This window comes from Crassostrea angulata, chromosome 6 (genome assembly GCF_025612915.1).
Source record: "Crassostrea angulata isolate pt1a10 chromosome 6, ASM2561291v2, whole genome shotgun sequence".
In the NCBI taxonomy this organism is placed as follows: domain Eukaryota; kingdom Metazoa; phylum Mollusca; class Bivalvia; order Ostreida; family Ostreidae; genus Magallana; species Magallana angulata.
In genome coordinates this window covers 57,324,220-57,338,776 of record NC_069116.1, presented here as the reverse complement: position 1 = coordinate 57,338,776, position 14,557 = coordinate 57,324,220, and the positions used below count along the sequence as shown (strand labels likewise).

Genomic DNA, 14,557 nt, shown 5'->3' with positions numbered 1-14,557 from the left:
CCTTAATGCAATCTTCATTAATTAATTACTGCTTAGTTAATAATATTTTAGAAAATTTCTCTCGGTAAATCTTTTTCTACTCTTAAGTGCTTTAAATGAATATCAAAGTATTAAATCCATGATGAATATTCAAGGTTGGAAAACTTGGTCCTAATATGGATCGGTACCTTAACAGAGAAGAATTATACAAAATCTCAAAAGTTCTCAAATATCGCCCAACTGTGACATCCAAGATGCTAGATGCTACCTTTTTATGTCGACATGCAACTTATTTATGTTAACATGCAAGATAAATATGCTGACATTCAACTTATTTATGTCAACATGCAACTTATTTATGTCAACATGCAACTTACTTATGTTGACATGCAATATGAATATGTTGACATGCAACTTAGTTATGTTTACATGCGAGATAAATATGTTGACATGCAACTTATAAGTTGTATGTCAACATAACTAAGTTGCATGTCGACATAAATATGTTGCATGTCATGTTTCCCGCAAATATCTAAATGTTCGCTAACTTTTATTTTACGGTATTCTGGATGTTGAATTTGCTGTTTGTGTACTCGGCTCCTAGTACGGAGTGTAGTTCCGGTTTCGTCGATGTAGTATTGTCCACATCCCACGTACGTTATACAATATATTAAATTTTTGGTTCCGCACGTCATGATGGGGCTTACTTTAAATTCCCTGTCTCCGATTTTGAAGATTTTTCCTTCCGTTAAATATGGACAGGTTCCACATCGTTGATCTGGACATTTTCTTACTGTATGCAAATTGTTATAGCGAAAGTTAGATTTGCAAAATATGCATTTCAGATTTTTAGGTTGTCTTTTACTTTCTAATACGCGGAAATTTTCAAGAACTTTAGACATCCTTTCATCTGTTTTGAGTAATTCGTTTAGGTGTTTAACAAACGGTGTAATGTTCTTATTTTTAACTTATAACTTGTACCTTCCATTTGTCGCGAAACGAATTGAAAGTGTCATGATTCTTTTCCTCAGCAAAAAAATGTGGCAGAGATTTATGAAAACCAACTTTTGCTCAAAACGCTGATATACATGTAACCTTTGACCCAACCGTAGTGGTTCACAAGTAGAAAGATAACCCAGAATTACCACAGTAAGTGCCAGGATAGTTTTACTAAACGACTTGTATTTGTAAGACCTTAAGGTCTATAAAAGAACACTATCAGCTGTTTCTTGATTTGAAGGAAGCAATTTTCCGTATGTCAACAGTTCAAAAACATGAAAAGTTTAGTTGTTTGCCTTTCTCTGCCGAAGACACTATCAGTTGAAGGCTCTTCCGTTTGCTTTGTCGTCTGTCTTATAAGTGACATCTGTAATAGGGATACTCTTTGGGCTTCAATGAACACTATCGTACCAGTATTTAGACTGTTTGGAATAGACAACATATTTGTGGTTCTACTCAACGAAGAACAAAATTGAACATTTGGGAGGACTTTGTTCTGTAGTTGGGAAAAATTAGACTTGCCGAGAACCCAAACAATCAGCTACAGGAGGCAGTGACCAGCTGGTTAATACAACCATACACAGTGTGATCTGTTTTTTCTCCATCTGTTCTCCATCTGTCTAAATTTATGATCTTTAAAGTACCGTTATCTACTTGCATTATGGAGGTCAATTGCACTCCGAAAGCATTTTTATCCCCTGATTAGCATATTCCGTAGTATGATTTAGACAGGAACGATTACAATGGTTTTTTACATCAGGAAACAATGTGTGGGAGCTCCTTTCAATCCTCTTTCCTATGAACATGGAAATTGTGGTATCAGTCAAAGGTTATACCATTAACCATTCATATAGCAGGAGCAGGCATACTTTTAAGGAAGATGGTCAGATACACACTTCTCATAAGATCAGAGTCAGGCATTATATTTCTATTGGCATCGGCAGAAAATCACAAACGACTTACCGTTCTTGAAAAGAACTCCCTTAACCTCTGTCGTATGTGTCCTGATGAGGGACAACCGAATATATACTGTTTCTGAACATAAGGCTATAGGAACGAGAAGACAAATGTCATGTTTTGTAAATTGCGCAACTTTAGCCTCGTAGATTGTCGTTCCCAGCGAATCTTAGACTGAAAATCAGAAGATGGAGTGATTAGAATGGGGAAATTCCTGAATTATCACAGGAAGCAGAACAAGAAAATGACCTTGGTTTTTACAGCCGAACAGCTACTAAGGTGAGTGTGACACTCTGGTAAGCAAAGTAGCCAACTAGTATAGCTTGTTTGAATTATCTGTATTTTGCATAGACATCCCACATCCCCCATCTTAATTTGTAAACCGCCTATACAACAAAATGAACAAGGCGTTGATTAAGAAGTATAGAAGGTATACTTTTTTGTATACAAATTAAATGAAAATTGCATTTATTGTTATTACCAACTGGTCCATATAATAATTTGTTGATAAGTAGTTGTGTACTGTTTGAGATTCGTGAAAAACATGCCAACTGAAACCATTACCAAGTGGTGGACAAAATTGTTAGTAGATTTCTCTCCAAGCCCCCCCCCCCCCCCCCCAAAGCTACGTGCCTGCGCAGGATAAAATATGATGTAAAGGATTTTTACCGTTCGCTCCAAACGCTGAGATGATGACCCAATCAAAGTGGTTTACCATGGGAGAGTCCAAAATTACCGCCTAGTGCCTAAATGATAATTCACATAACAATTTTTTCTTACCACTCCACACCCCCCCCCCCCCCCCCCAAAAAAAATTAAAACAACAACTGAGGAACTGAGTCTCATGATGACTGAGTACATGTATTGTAAAATTCAACTGAATATTTGGAAGGTAGAGAGTACTATCTCCTAAAATCTCCTAAAACTTAGAGAGTTTTCGGGACTTGAAGGAAGCGTTGTTCAGTTGTTGACAGTTTGACAGCATTTATTTGGGATTTTTTCTGACAGTTTTGTCATTGGGAGTTATCAGTCTCACTTTTCGAGAATTCAAACAACCACCTTGAGGAGGCAGTGACTAGCTGGTGCAACAACCATACACAACGTGCTCTCCTGTTTCTTCATTGATTTCAATGTTAGAAATCATTTCAATGTCTTGGCAGTATTACTATCAAGCATAATGGAAGTCAACTCCACTGGACTATAACATGGACTTGGTGGATGAGTCGGATCTAGAACTTTCTGCCATCATCCGCCAATTATAGCAGGAACAGGATTCCTGATGCACTCTTCAGGATGAGGGTTAGAAAAATTAGAAAAAAGTGGGCATTAGATAAGGTGAAAGTCATGTGATTTATGGCAATTAGAATATTTTGGCATAGAGAGAAAATAAACGTCCTCCTGTCCTTTAAAAGACCATTGAGCTTTGTGGATAGATAGTTTTTCAGCATCCTCTTGAGGGAATAGTGGATATATACCATTAATTCGATCATTTTAAAGGTTCTAGAAAATATAGAATCAAAGAATACTCAGATTCTGTAAATGTGCATCGTGGTGGCTTCGCAGATCGTGATTTCCACCAAAGTGGTGAGCGAAGTTGCCCACGAGTAGGTTGTTCAAAATATTAGTATTTTGTTGTGACATATAGAGAGAGAGAGAGAGAGAGAGAGAGAGAGAGAGAGAGAGAGAGAGAGAGAGAGAGAGAGAGAGAGTGTGTGTGTGTGTGTGTTGATTTCATTTATTTATTTGGAGTGCATGCGAGGTTTGCATAATTATACGAAATGGAAAAAAATGATTGAATATTTAATTGCTGAAAATTATATAAATATAAGCAATAAGGAGTCATTCTTATATTTATGTTCGGGTGTGATCAAATCTATCATAAAGCCCTTCAGGCTTTATTGAAAATGATCACATTCCGACCAAATTTATCACCTCATAATATTCAAAGAATGATTCTTATAATATTCAAAGATTGATTCTTGAAAACTGTATGTGAAAAACAAGCCAGCTGAACAATTACCACGTGGTGAATGTTCTTTTATAAATAATTTCCATGATAAAATTTAGCAACGTTTGCAGATGTGTCTAACATTCATAAAGGTTGTATTATTCAGTAGATAATAATTTTAGAAATTTTTCCAAAATTGCTATGAATGAAGATGCAATACAGATCAAAGAAATTGTAACGAAAATAAATTGCATACGAGTCCAGCAGTGCTTGATCTGATATTCAAATACCTGATTACATACTGACATTGCTGTAATTGACGGTAGCATACAAATTACAACCAAACAAAATCTGCATTTATATATAATCATATACCACACATCACCCCCCAGTGTTGGTGACAAGTGTTAATTAAACCAATAGAAACAAAGAGGGGGTGTTGATGATACAAACTGCTACAGAAGTAATTCTATCAGTTAATAATTTCAGTGAAACATTCTAATAGGATCTTATATTGGCAAAACGTTGATGCATCTAATAAGTTCCAATTTTAAACAGGCATTTCAACCATGTTATCTTTTTTTAAATAAAGAAATAAAGAATTCTGTCTTTGTTCTGGATTATTTCTTTATTGCTGTAGTCAGTAGGTTCTCACACAGTTAACTGCTGTAGCCAGGACTGTAAGTTTTCTATCTGTGCTGTAAATGCTGTAGCCAAGACTGTAAGTTTTCTATATGTGCTGTAAATGCTGTAGCCAAGACTGTAAGATTTCTATATGTGCTTTAAATGCTGTAGCCAGGACTGTAAGTTTTCTATATGTGCTGTAAATGCTGTAGCCAGGACTGTAAGTTTTCTATATGTGCTGTAAATGCTGTAGCCAGGACTGTAAGTTTTCATTTCTATATGTGCTGTAAATGCTGTAGCCAGGACTGTAATTTTTCTATATGTGCTTTAAATGCTGTAGCCAGGACTGTAAGTTTTCTAGATGTGCTGTAAATGCTGTAGCCAGGTCTGTAAGTTTTCTATCTGTGCTGTGACTGCTGTAGCCAGGACTGTAAGTTTTCTATCTGTGCTGTGACTGCTGTAGCCAGGACTGTAAGTTTTCTATCTGTGCTGTGAATACTGTAGCCAGGACTGTAAGTTTTCTATCTGTGCTGTGACTGCTGCAGCCAGGACTGTAAGTTTTCTATCTGTGCTGTGAATGCTGTAGCCAGGACTGTAAGTTTTCTATATGTGCTGTGAATGCTGTAGCCAGGACTGTAAGTTTTCTATCTGTGCTGTGAATGATGTAGCCAGGACTGTAAGTTTTCTAAATGTGCTGTAAATGCTGTAGCCAGGTCTGTAAGTTTTCTATCTGTGCTGTGACTGCTGTAGCCAGGACTGTAAGTTTTCTATCTGTGCTGTAAATGCTGTAGCCAGGACTGTAAGTTTTCTATCTGTCCTGTGACTGCTGCAGCCAGGACTGTAAGTTTTCTATCTGTGCTGTGAATGCTGTAGCCAATACTGTAAGTTTTCTATCTGTGCTGTAAATGCTGTAGCCAGGACTGTAAGTTTTCTATCTGTGCTGAAAATGCTGCAGACAAGACTGTAAGTTTTCTATCTGTGCTGTAAATGCTGTAGCAAGGACTGTAATTTTTTTCTATCTGTACTGTAACTGCTCCAGCCAGGACTGTAAGTTTTCTATCTGTGCTGTAACACTCTCCTTTCCTGTCCCTCCATACACATTGTACTGATCCACTGACATCTCATAATTCCAGATGGATAAAATGTCGTCAGTGAACTCTTCACTGCAAAATATATAGCAAGAGATTTTGTGATTAGTTGAAGCTCATGACCTTTAAAAAGAGCCAGATGGTCACGTCCATTTTGGAACTTCTTAACAAAGGAGTTCTGTATAGAATTACAGGAAAATATTTAAAATACATTTAATTCTAAAGCTGTTAATGATGATTTCAAATTTATCAAGAAGTAGTTTATGGCTAGGAATATTATGTTTAAATGAAATCTGATTCAACTTCACTGTATTCAAAATTCCTCTGAGCCTGGATCATTTTGGTGCTTGTCGTACCTTACGGATTTAAAGTCTTCCAGACTTAGACTAGATAGAGGGCACTGCTTCTTCTCAGCGAGAGCCACACACATTCCAGATAAACCATGAGCTTCTCGGAACGGGATCTGTAAGTTACCAAAGTGATAAGAAACTATATTTGACAACTCTAACTTTACCACTTTACCTAAAACAGAACTTTATAATATTGTTAACTTTATAACATTTTAAGAAATTCCAAAGATAAATTCATGTAAAGGCCATTACAGTAATTTATTTACATACCGGTATATCTTTTTTGATTAAAATTGAGGTAAATAGAACAGCAATATATTTTCACAGTTTTTATATAAAAACTGTGAAAATATTCCATTTTTCAGCTTTAAGATTTTAAGAATAAACAAGGTATATGTACTAACTGTGAGTACTTTTATGACTTACTCCTTTTCTGACCAGATAATAGGCTATGTCTGTGGCCAACATCTCAGGACTCAAAGCCTGTCGCATCTTGTCTCCATATATCTGAAAATCAAGGTCATTCCACATCATGAAATCTCAAACAAGACTTTCTTAATGTTGTATAGTTATCGTAATTCTATTAGACATACCTTTAAGGTAGATAGCACACCTGTGGCCACCTTGATCACACCTAACAAAGTGTCATACACATCAAACATGGCTTCCTTATCTTCCTGCAAGAAGAGAAACAGTCATTAATGTTTGCAACAAAACATCCTCAAAATTAATTGAATCTTCTAGGTAAAATGTAAAACATTTCTGAAATGGAGGTGAACATAGAGGCTTGCCTGTAGGTCTTTGTTGTAGGTGCTGGGAACACCCTTCAGTGTCATCATAAAGCCCGAACACTGGGTAAATGAGAGAATAAGGGATATGGTTGAGGCTACATACTGACTTAACATAATACGAATAAAGGTTTAGCATTATAAAAGGCCCATTAGGATCTCTTTTGACCATTAATACATGTACCCATATTTCATAGCGTAAGGGTGGTTAAAAAGAAAGAGAATCAAGAGGAGTGATTGTGATTAAAAATTATAAAATTAGGAAGACAATAAAACACTACAACTATCTTACTTGACAAGCAACCAAATGCAGAGTTTAATATCATTTTATCTATTACCTTAGTCTTTTCATTTCTAACCATGTAACCAATTATAGCTTTTTTGCACGAGAATACTTGAATATTCATTTAAAGGAAAAAAATTTGAAGGCAATTAAACAATATGAAATTAGTTCTGAAGTGTATGCCTCTATAAAAATTCTATATCTTCTACATTTTTCTGTCAAAATTTAAGATACATTTTAGAAAACTGACATGACCAAACATCCTTCCCGCCTTTCCTCTAATTAGCTCCAAACTGTCGGCGTTCTTCTTCTGGGGCATCAAACTACTTCCTGTGCTAATATAAAGACAAGATACAAGTGTTATTCTGACCTATGACAATGAAATGAGAAGGAGGGGAGTACCCAGTCAGTAAAACTGTGAATACACGATTAAAACTGATTAAAAGAGGAGATTTTGTTCTCACAAATAGAATATCAGTAAAAAATACAGTTGACAGACCTGTAGGCATCTGCCAGTGTCACAAAGCCAAACTCCTTGGAGCTGTACAGGATAAGATCCTCTGCCCAGCGACTCAGGTGGGTCCCCAACATGGACGCCCAGAATAGGAACTCCGCTACACAAACACAAAAATTATATATATAGTAGGGTGTGTTATTTGTTTTAACATTTGGATCTTATATCTTGACCAGCATCTACAAGGTGAGTAAATTGTGAATACTACTCCATACCATACAATGAAGCTGTGTGTTTTTTGTGTAAACAACATCTACGACAATAATCATTTTATATATTTCATTACTGTGTACAATTAAATTCATTTCACCTGTCTGCATTTTACACAAATTTATTTGATACCATACCATCATCATCAATATGCGTGTAACTATTACTTGGTTACATACAGAACAAACTTTTTTTACAGACCTCAAGATGACCTGCATGATCTCACTTATTATTTTTGCTACTGTTTTGCTTTTATTTTCAATCTCACTGTATATCATTAAGAATATTACAGTCATCAGTTGAATCTTCACCTACCTACAAAGTCTCTATCACTCACTGCATCCAGGCTGTTACCAGACACCTCCATAAACCCAAGGTCTGCAGCAAAACAAGACCAGAATCTATACAATTACATTAGGTCACATCTACCTTGAAACTTACGAGAGCAGCATCAGCAAATATCATGATTCACCTGATTCGTTTCTTACCTGTTGCCAATGATTTTCTGTCAATGGGGAAAGGATTTCCTGCCAGAGCCCCACTAGAAAAAAAAAGTTTCCCCATGTTTATATCTAATGGGGAAAATTAGGAAATTTCAATTAGTAAATGTTGATTCATTTTTAACTTCTTTAAATGTTTATAACATTGGATTGTAGAGGTCACCTTCCCAGTGTCAAAGAGTTCACACGTGTCTGCAGTCCCAGCATGCGCTCAATGTCTCGCTTCAACATCCAACCATAACTGAAAATAATCAGGTGAAATATTGGTTGAAGATACCAAATACCATTGTTAAAGCACTTGGTAGGGGCAATTTTGAATCGATGTAACTATATTTTATTTATCCAATAAGTTTACAATACAAATGTATGGTAAGGTGGTTGAGACTGACTTCACTGTGAATTGATGTAAGCGTGTTTGCTGTATAATAATTAGGATTAGTTGAGTCAAGGTCAAAGGGGTCATAGTCAGAAAATTAATAAACAGATGGTCTCCTCAATATGCATCTTTTCAAAATTTGATGCAAATATATGTACATGTATCTTCAGCAGAGTTTTGAAACTGGGCTATAGGCAAAGTGTGATGAACAAACTAAAGGGCGAGAAGATGGATATTACACAAACTATATGCAAGGCAAAATTTCTATCCTGCTCTACCTGAGCAGCCAGTGGCTCCATCTGATTGGCTGAGCCCTCTGAAGATGTGTGTAGCCAGGCATTAAAACATCTATCTCCCTGAAAAACGATGTTGATAATAATAATAGTAAAACAATAACATTAATGCAATATATATGTGCAAACTCAATATTCTGTCCATTAAAAACCTAGCTTGCTGAAATTGATACATATCTAAATTAAAGGATTTCATTTTTAAATGAATTGTTTCAATGAATATTTTTAGCAGAATATAAAAAGAAAATGAATTCTTTAATCTGAAATGGGTGAATGCTACTTACTGCTTGGCTCGTGTGATGATGACCGACATGAAATTCTGCACCTCGGCCCCAAGTTCAGGAAGAGCGTTCTTCATCCACAGCCTCATGTCAGTGCTGACCTGGTCGTTACGACTACGACCTGTGTGTAGTTTGCTGGCAGTTATACCGATCAACTCCTGTAAAAGATTACTGCAGACTTTAGCTGATTTGTTGAATGAAAATAAATTATTAAGCCAACTGTTCAGCTCTCTTGGAGGTTATCCAATAACAAACATTTAATGTTGGCCACAACTAAATGATAGAATTCTTTGGATTTTAATAATATTGCATGACTGAATTAATCCCACGTCTCCAACAGGCTGATATTCACATTCTTGAAATCACAAAATATTATCACACCTTCATTTGACATATTAGGTGAATATATCATTTGATTTCTTTTTATTTAGGACTAAAAATTATATATAGATTATCCCTCATGATTTTGTGATGGTATATGATTTCTTCCAATGAGTAGTGAGTAATGCAGTATAAATATAACATACAAACAAAGTATAAAAAGTGCAGTGCTGTTTCAACTGAAAATGAACCATTTCAATAAGACCTTGGACTTTCAGTAGGACGTGACTTTCAATTTCTTGCATCAAAACAAGTTAAAAATGATGCTGATTTCCTGTGAAATATGCATAGATTGCATAGTCTTAGCTCAAAAGCAAGAAAACTTGTGTTGATTTCAAAGAGCCATGGCTGAGTGGCCAGCAATGAAATAGACAGACCTACGTCACATTGCTGTTCGACACATCTACACTAAGTCCAAACTCATGTTATAACAGCTCTAAGTATATCACTCCACCAATCACTTGTTAAATAAGCTTCATTTGTGTTTACCCACCCTGTTAGTAATTTATTATACACACCCTTAGATTTTGTTGTGTATGTGTTAGAAATTGTTCTTATTAATTAGTACAAAAAGATTAGGGTAATGAAAACATAAAACTTGTTAGTCCACTTCCAATCTTCATACATACCACAGTTAGAGACCCTGTAAGAGATTCCATTACAGCAAAAGTGATCATATAAAATTACAAATGCTGGAGCTGTCCAAAGCAAATATAATCAACTTCAAGTCAGCTACTTGGCTTATTTGCTTTAACTATTACATTGATTTTCTGCAGTTATTAAATCTCCCCCTCTTGCTAATAAAAAATATTGCCACAATTAATTCTAAATTAATCAATATAGCTGCAGGTAAAATTATGGTTTTTCTAGTATTTGAAGAGCTGGAAATCAAACATATGGATGAAATTTGCTTTGTTGATTATTTCTCCAGATAACATCTCTAAGATTTATTGAATGATTTAATACATCCAAGATGTGGAAAATTTCAGTAAATAAAAAGTTTCAAACTATAATGCACTCCCAAATGCTAAATCATGCACCTTGCCATAATACATCAGTATGTACACAAGGATACTATGTAGATCATACCTTGAGTCTCCTCTCATTGGCAGTATGAATGTCTTCATCAGTCTCTTTGATCTCAAACTTTCCACACTCCCATTCACCTGCTACCTGACATATTTATTGGAACATTTATTTTAACACAAAAAGTATAGGTTTCTGTTGACAATGTGGACATTAAATGAGATAAAATAAACAAGAGGCCACATCGCTCACCGTGATAAAATCAGCTATGACTATCAGTATGGAGTTATAAATTATACAAAATATCTGAACAATGTAGTAAAATAGATCCTGTATAAAAAGATTTTCACAATTTTCACCAAATAGTATTATGCTAAACATTGGGCCCCTTTTGTAACTGGATGATTTCATGGTCATAACACATATTAAACATTAAAGTTCTCAAGAAGATTTAAAAGATCAAGTTTTCACATTAATATAAACCTGAATCAAACTTGAATTGTCCAGGGGCCACAGTTAATCGAAAATCAAAAAATGTCAAGATGCTTGTATATAGGTACATGCAATACCATATATTATAACAACTGAGTTTTTGAGAGTATAATCAACTTTATTTCCTCCGTAAAAAATGCACTATTGCAGGTCCCATTGTAGCCTCATTCTATCCCCAGAGATCGTGTTTTGAACAAACTTGAATCCACACAACCTGAAGATGCTTCAACACAAGCTACAGCTTGTCTGGCCGATTGGTTTCTGAGAAGTAGATTTTTAAAGACTTTTCTCCACATACATATATATATATATCTACCTAAAAATTCTACCCCCCAGTGTGGCTCTACCATACCCGCTGGATCATGATTTGTACAAATTAAAGTACTCTAGCTAGTCTAACTAGCTATTTAAAAACTGCTTCTGAGAAGAAACAAAATTTTTGCAGAACTGAAAATTAAATTGAATTTGAGAGATAAACTTCTGTTTACCTATATTCTCCATCAGAGATTTATTCTCATTCCTTGTAAAAATTTATGGTTCCACTTTCAATACTTATACGTGTACATAATTGTTTTTTTTTTTTATTCTAAACTGACTTATTCATTTCAAGAAAGGTGTTTAGATAAAAAAAAAAAAATAGCTTACTTTTTCTAATCCTGACAAAATCAATTTGCATTCATCTTCTGTTACTAATCCAACTTTCTGGATAGCTTTGACATAGGCTTTGCTTCCCTGGAAATCAAAAGTTAGCGTTTATATTTTTTGGCAGATTCAACAACAAATCTCTCTCTCTCTATCTCTCTCTCTCTCTCTCTCTAACAACATCCCTTCCAAATTCTTTTGTCATTGTTAATTAAATGCATCCTCTGCATTCTCTTAATTGCCAGTCAATAAAAGACGAATGCACCTTTCCTTCCTGAAACATCTCCCTTTCTCTCTATATTCGGTTGTCTCTCTCCCGAGATTTTGTCATTGTGATTGAATACACCCCCCTCTCTCTATCTTTCTACCTGAACGTCCTCTCTCCACATCCTCTTGTCATAATGAATGGATGCGTTGAATTTCTCCATGACTGGGTCCGTAGCTCCGGTAAATCGTCCACCCCATAGCTTTTGCTTCTTCAAGTCAAGAAAATCATACTTAAAATTGTACCGAAATTCAAAAATAATGTTTATTTGTTTGTTTGTTCAGTTTTTACCTCCATGTCTTGATTATTTGGCGCTAAAACGTCGACTGATACGCAACACTAAATAAATTCAATACGTGTCCACTTTGCAATCGTTTTAAGTCTCACAATCGCTTGTATTATAGAAAATCTATCCGCAATCGAGCAGAGGCAATGTTAATCTCAGCGAGATTCGCCGAGACTGAAAAATTTTTGACGGACGTCTCTTCCGAATCTCAGACCAGTGCCACACAAAGTGATTCGGGAAAATTTGCACCAACTTCGGCCGGTTGTTATGTTAGAAATACGCTGAATTAAATCATCTGCTCGCTTCAACTTTTTACTTTGAACATCCCTTTAACTCCCTATCAACATAAAATGTTAGGTTCCTACCGTTAAAAGATTTATATCCCACAAAATATGAGCTTGTTTATTTTTCAATTCATTTCCACACTCATTCACATCTCCAATGCTGAAGAGCTCCAGTCAAGGTCACAAATAGACTGTTTCAAAATATGTTGTATTCGTAGTTTTACATAGAAAACTATAAAAGGGCAAACAAAAACTTTATAAATGCATTTAGATGTCAAGTTATTTGCCAAAAAAATAAAATATGGATTTTATAATATATAAAAAGGAAATATCCGGTATTTATAACTAAACCTTTTAATTTTATAATGAAATATTCATAAAATGATAAGGTTGAAACCTTTGAGTACGACATATTCTGAAACAGGCTATTTGTGACCTTGACTGGAACTCTTCAGCATTGGAGATGTGAATGAGTGTGGAAATGAATTGAAAAATAAACAAGTTCATATTTTGTGGGATATAAATCTTTTAACGGTAGGAACCTAACATTTTATGTTGATAGGGAGTTAAAGGGATGTTCAAAGTAAAAAGTTGAAGCGAGCAGATGATTTAATTCAGCGTATTTCTAACATAACAACCGGCCGAAGTTGGTGCAAATTTTCCCGAATCACTTTGTGTGGCACTGGTCTGAGATTCGGAAGAGACGTCCGTCAAAAATTTTTCAGTCTCGACGAATCTCGCTGAGATTAAGGCAATGTCAGCCCCTGTGAATTATCGATGCTAAATTGCTAATGTACATCACACATTGACATTGGTAGTACTTTGTTGACATCACGTGATCAGAGTTTTGTTGGAAAGATAGTGCGGATAGAATTGGAAAATAAAATTTCATGCTCTCGAAAAAATAATTTATTTTTAATCAGGTATACAATGTTTACAAATACATTACGTAGTATTTACAAGAATATTGATTAAAACTAAAAAATGGCAAAATAAATTGGTTTTACTCACATCCTAAGGAACTGAAAAACTTAAAAAAAGAATTGGTTCGCAAAATATTCTTGTAATATGCCAGACACAATTAAGAGACATAAATACGTTATTTATGTCTCTGCAGGGCAGTGCAGGCACGTATCATGATTTTTAATGGGGGAGGGGATTACACTATACATAAATCTTGACGAGTATTGAATAAAAAACATGCAGCGCGCATATAGTCTCAGGTGCGACAAAACTCGTAAGTTTAAATGATCTGTATCGAGAGGTTGGATGGGACACTCTACACAATCGTAGACAAAAACATAAACTAATAAAATTCCACACCATGGTCCATAGAAGTGCTCCAGATTATCTATCTTCTCTAATCCCCTTAAGAATCAGTGAAACACATCATTATCCCACAAGAAGATCGCACTGTATTACTCAACGAAAGTCTAATACAAACCACTATTCACAATCTTTTCTACCGTCCACTACACAGCTTTGGAACGATCTTCCGATAAGTGTCCAAGAAAATCCTCCAGTATCCAATTTGAAACGTGTGCTTAACTCAAACTGTTGTAAAACCCCAAGACACTTTCTATTTGGTAAGCGCACAGAACAGATCTTACACACACGACTTAGACTCAATTGTAGTATACTTAATTCGCATTTATCTGAAAAACATATCATAGATAATCCTAATTGTGCCTGTGGACAAATTGAAACAACAATACACTTTTTATTGGAATGTCCTCTATACACTGATGCAAGGAAAAAATTCATTGACCCATTAAGACCGGTCACTTTAAACATTCTGTTATTTGGAGACCCAGATAGAAATTATTCCTATAATACAAACATTTTCAAACATGTACATCAATTTATTTCTGCTACTAAACGATTTGTAACTTAATTCCACTTGCTACCATATTGTCGATTTTGTTATTTTTGCATCGTACGACTGTTTATTACTCGGCACTTTTAATGCTAATTCAAGTTATGATATCTCT

General features: G+C 35.2%; 1 protein-coding gene across 1 annotated transcript; it reads right to left on the bottom strand.

The window, feature by feature from the left end:
* Window positions 1-3,742: 3,742 nt before the first annotated feature.
* On the bottom strand, window positions 3,743-12,425 carry LOC128186834 (argininosuccinate lyase-like). Its single transcript, XM_052856762.1, has 16 exons — window positions 12,288-12,425; window positions 12,100-12,207; window positions 11,735-11,821; window positions 10,661-10,744; window positions 9,194-9,348; window positions 8,895-8,972; window positions 8,404-8,481; window positions 8,229-8,281; window positions 8,056-8,118; window positions 7,516-7,630; window positions 7,267-7,351; window positions 6,737-6,796; window positions 6,539-6,622; window positions 6,372-6,452; window positions 5,952-6,058; window positions 3,743-5,670 (listed from the first exon to the last, which is right to left on the bottom strand). The coding sequence occupies exons 1-16, from the start codon at window positions 12,291-12,293 to the stop codon at window positions 5,523-5,525; spliced, it is 1,392 nt and encodes a 463-aa protein (XP_052712722.1). The 5' UTR covers window positions 12,294-12,425; the 3' UTR covers window positions 3,743-5,522.
* Window positions 12,426-14,557: the final 2,132 nt, after the last annotated feature.

Coding starts and splice junctions, on each gene's coding strand:
- LOC128186834 (XM_052856762.1), bottom strand. Junction 11,822..12,099: donor TGTGGAGAGAGGACGTTCAG/GTAGAAAGATAG, acceptor TTTGATTTCCAG/GGAAGCAAAGCCTATGTCAA. Junction 5,671..5,951: donor GAAGACTTTAAATCCGTAAG/GTACGACAAGCA, acceptor TATATTTTGCAG/TGAAGAGTTCACTGACGACA.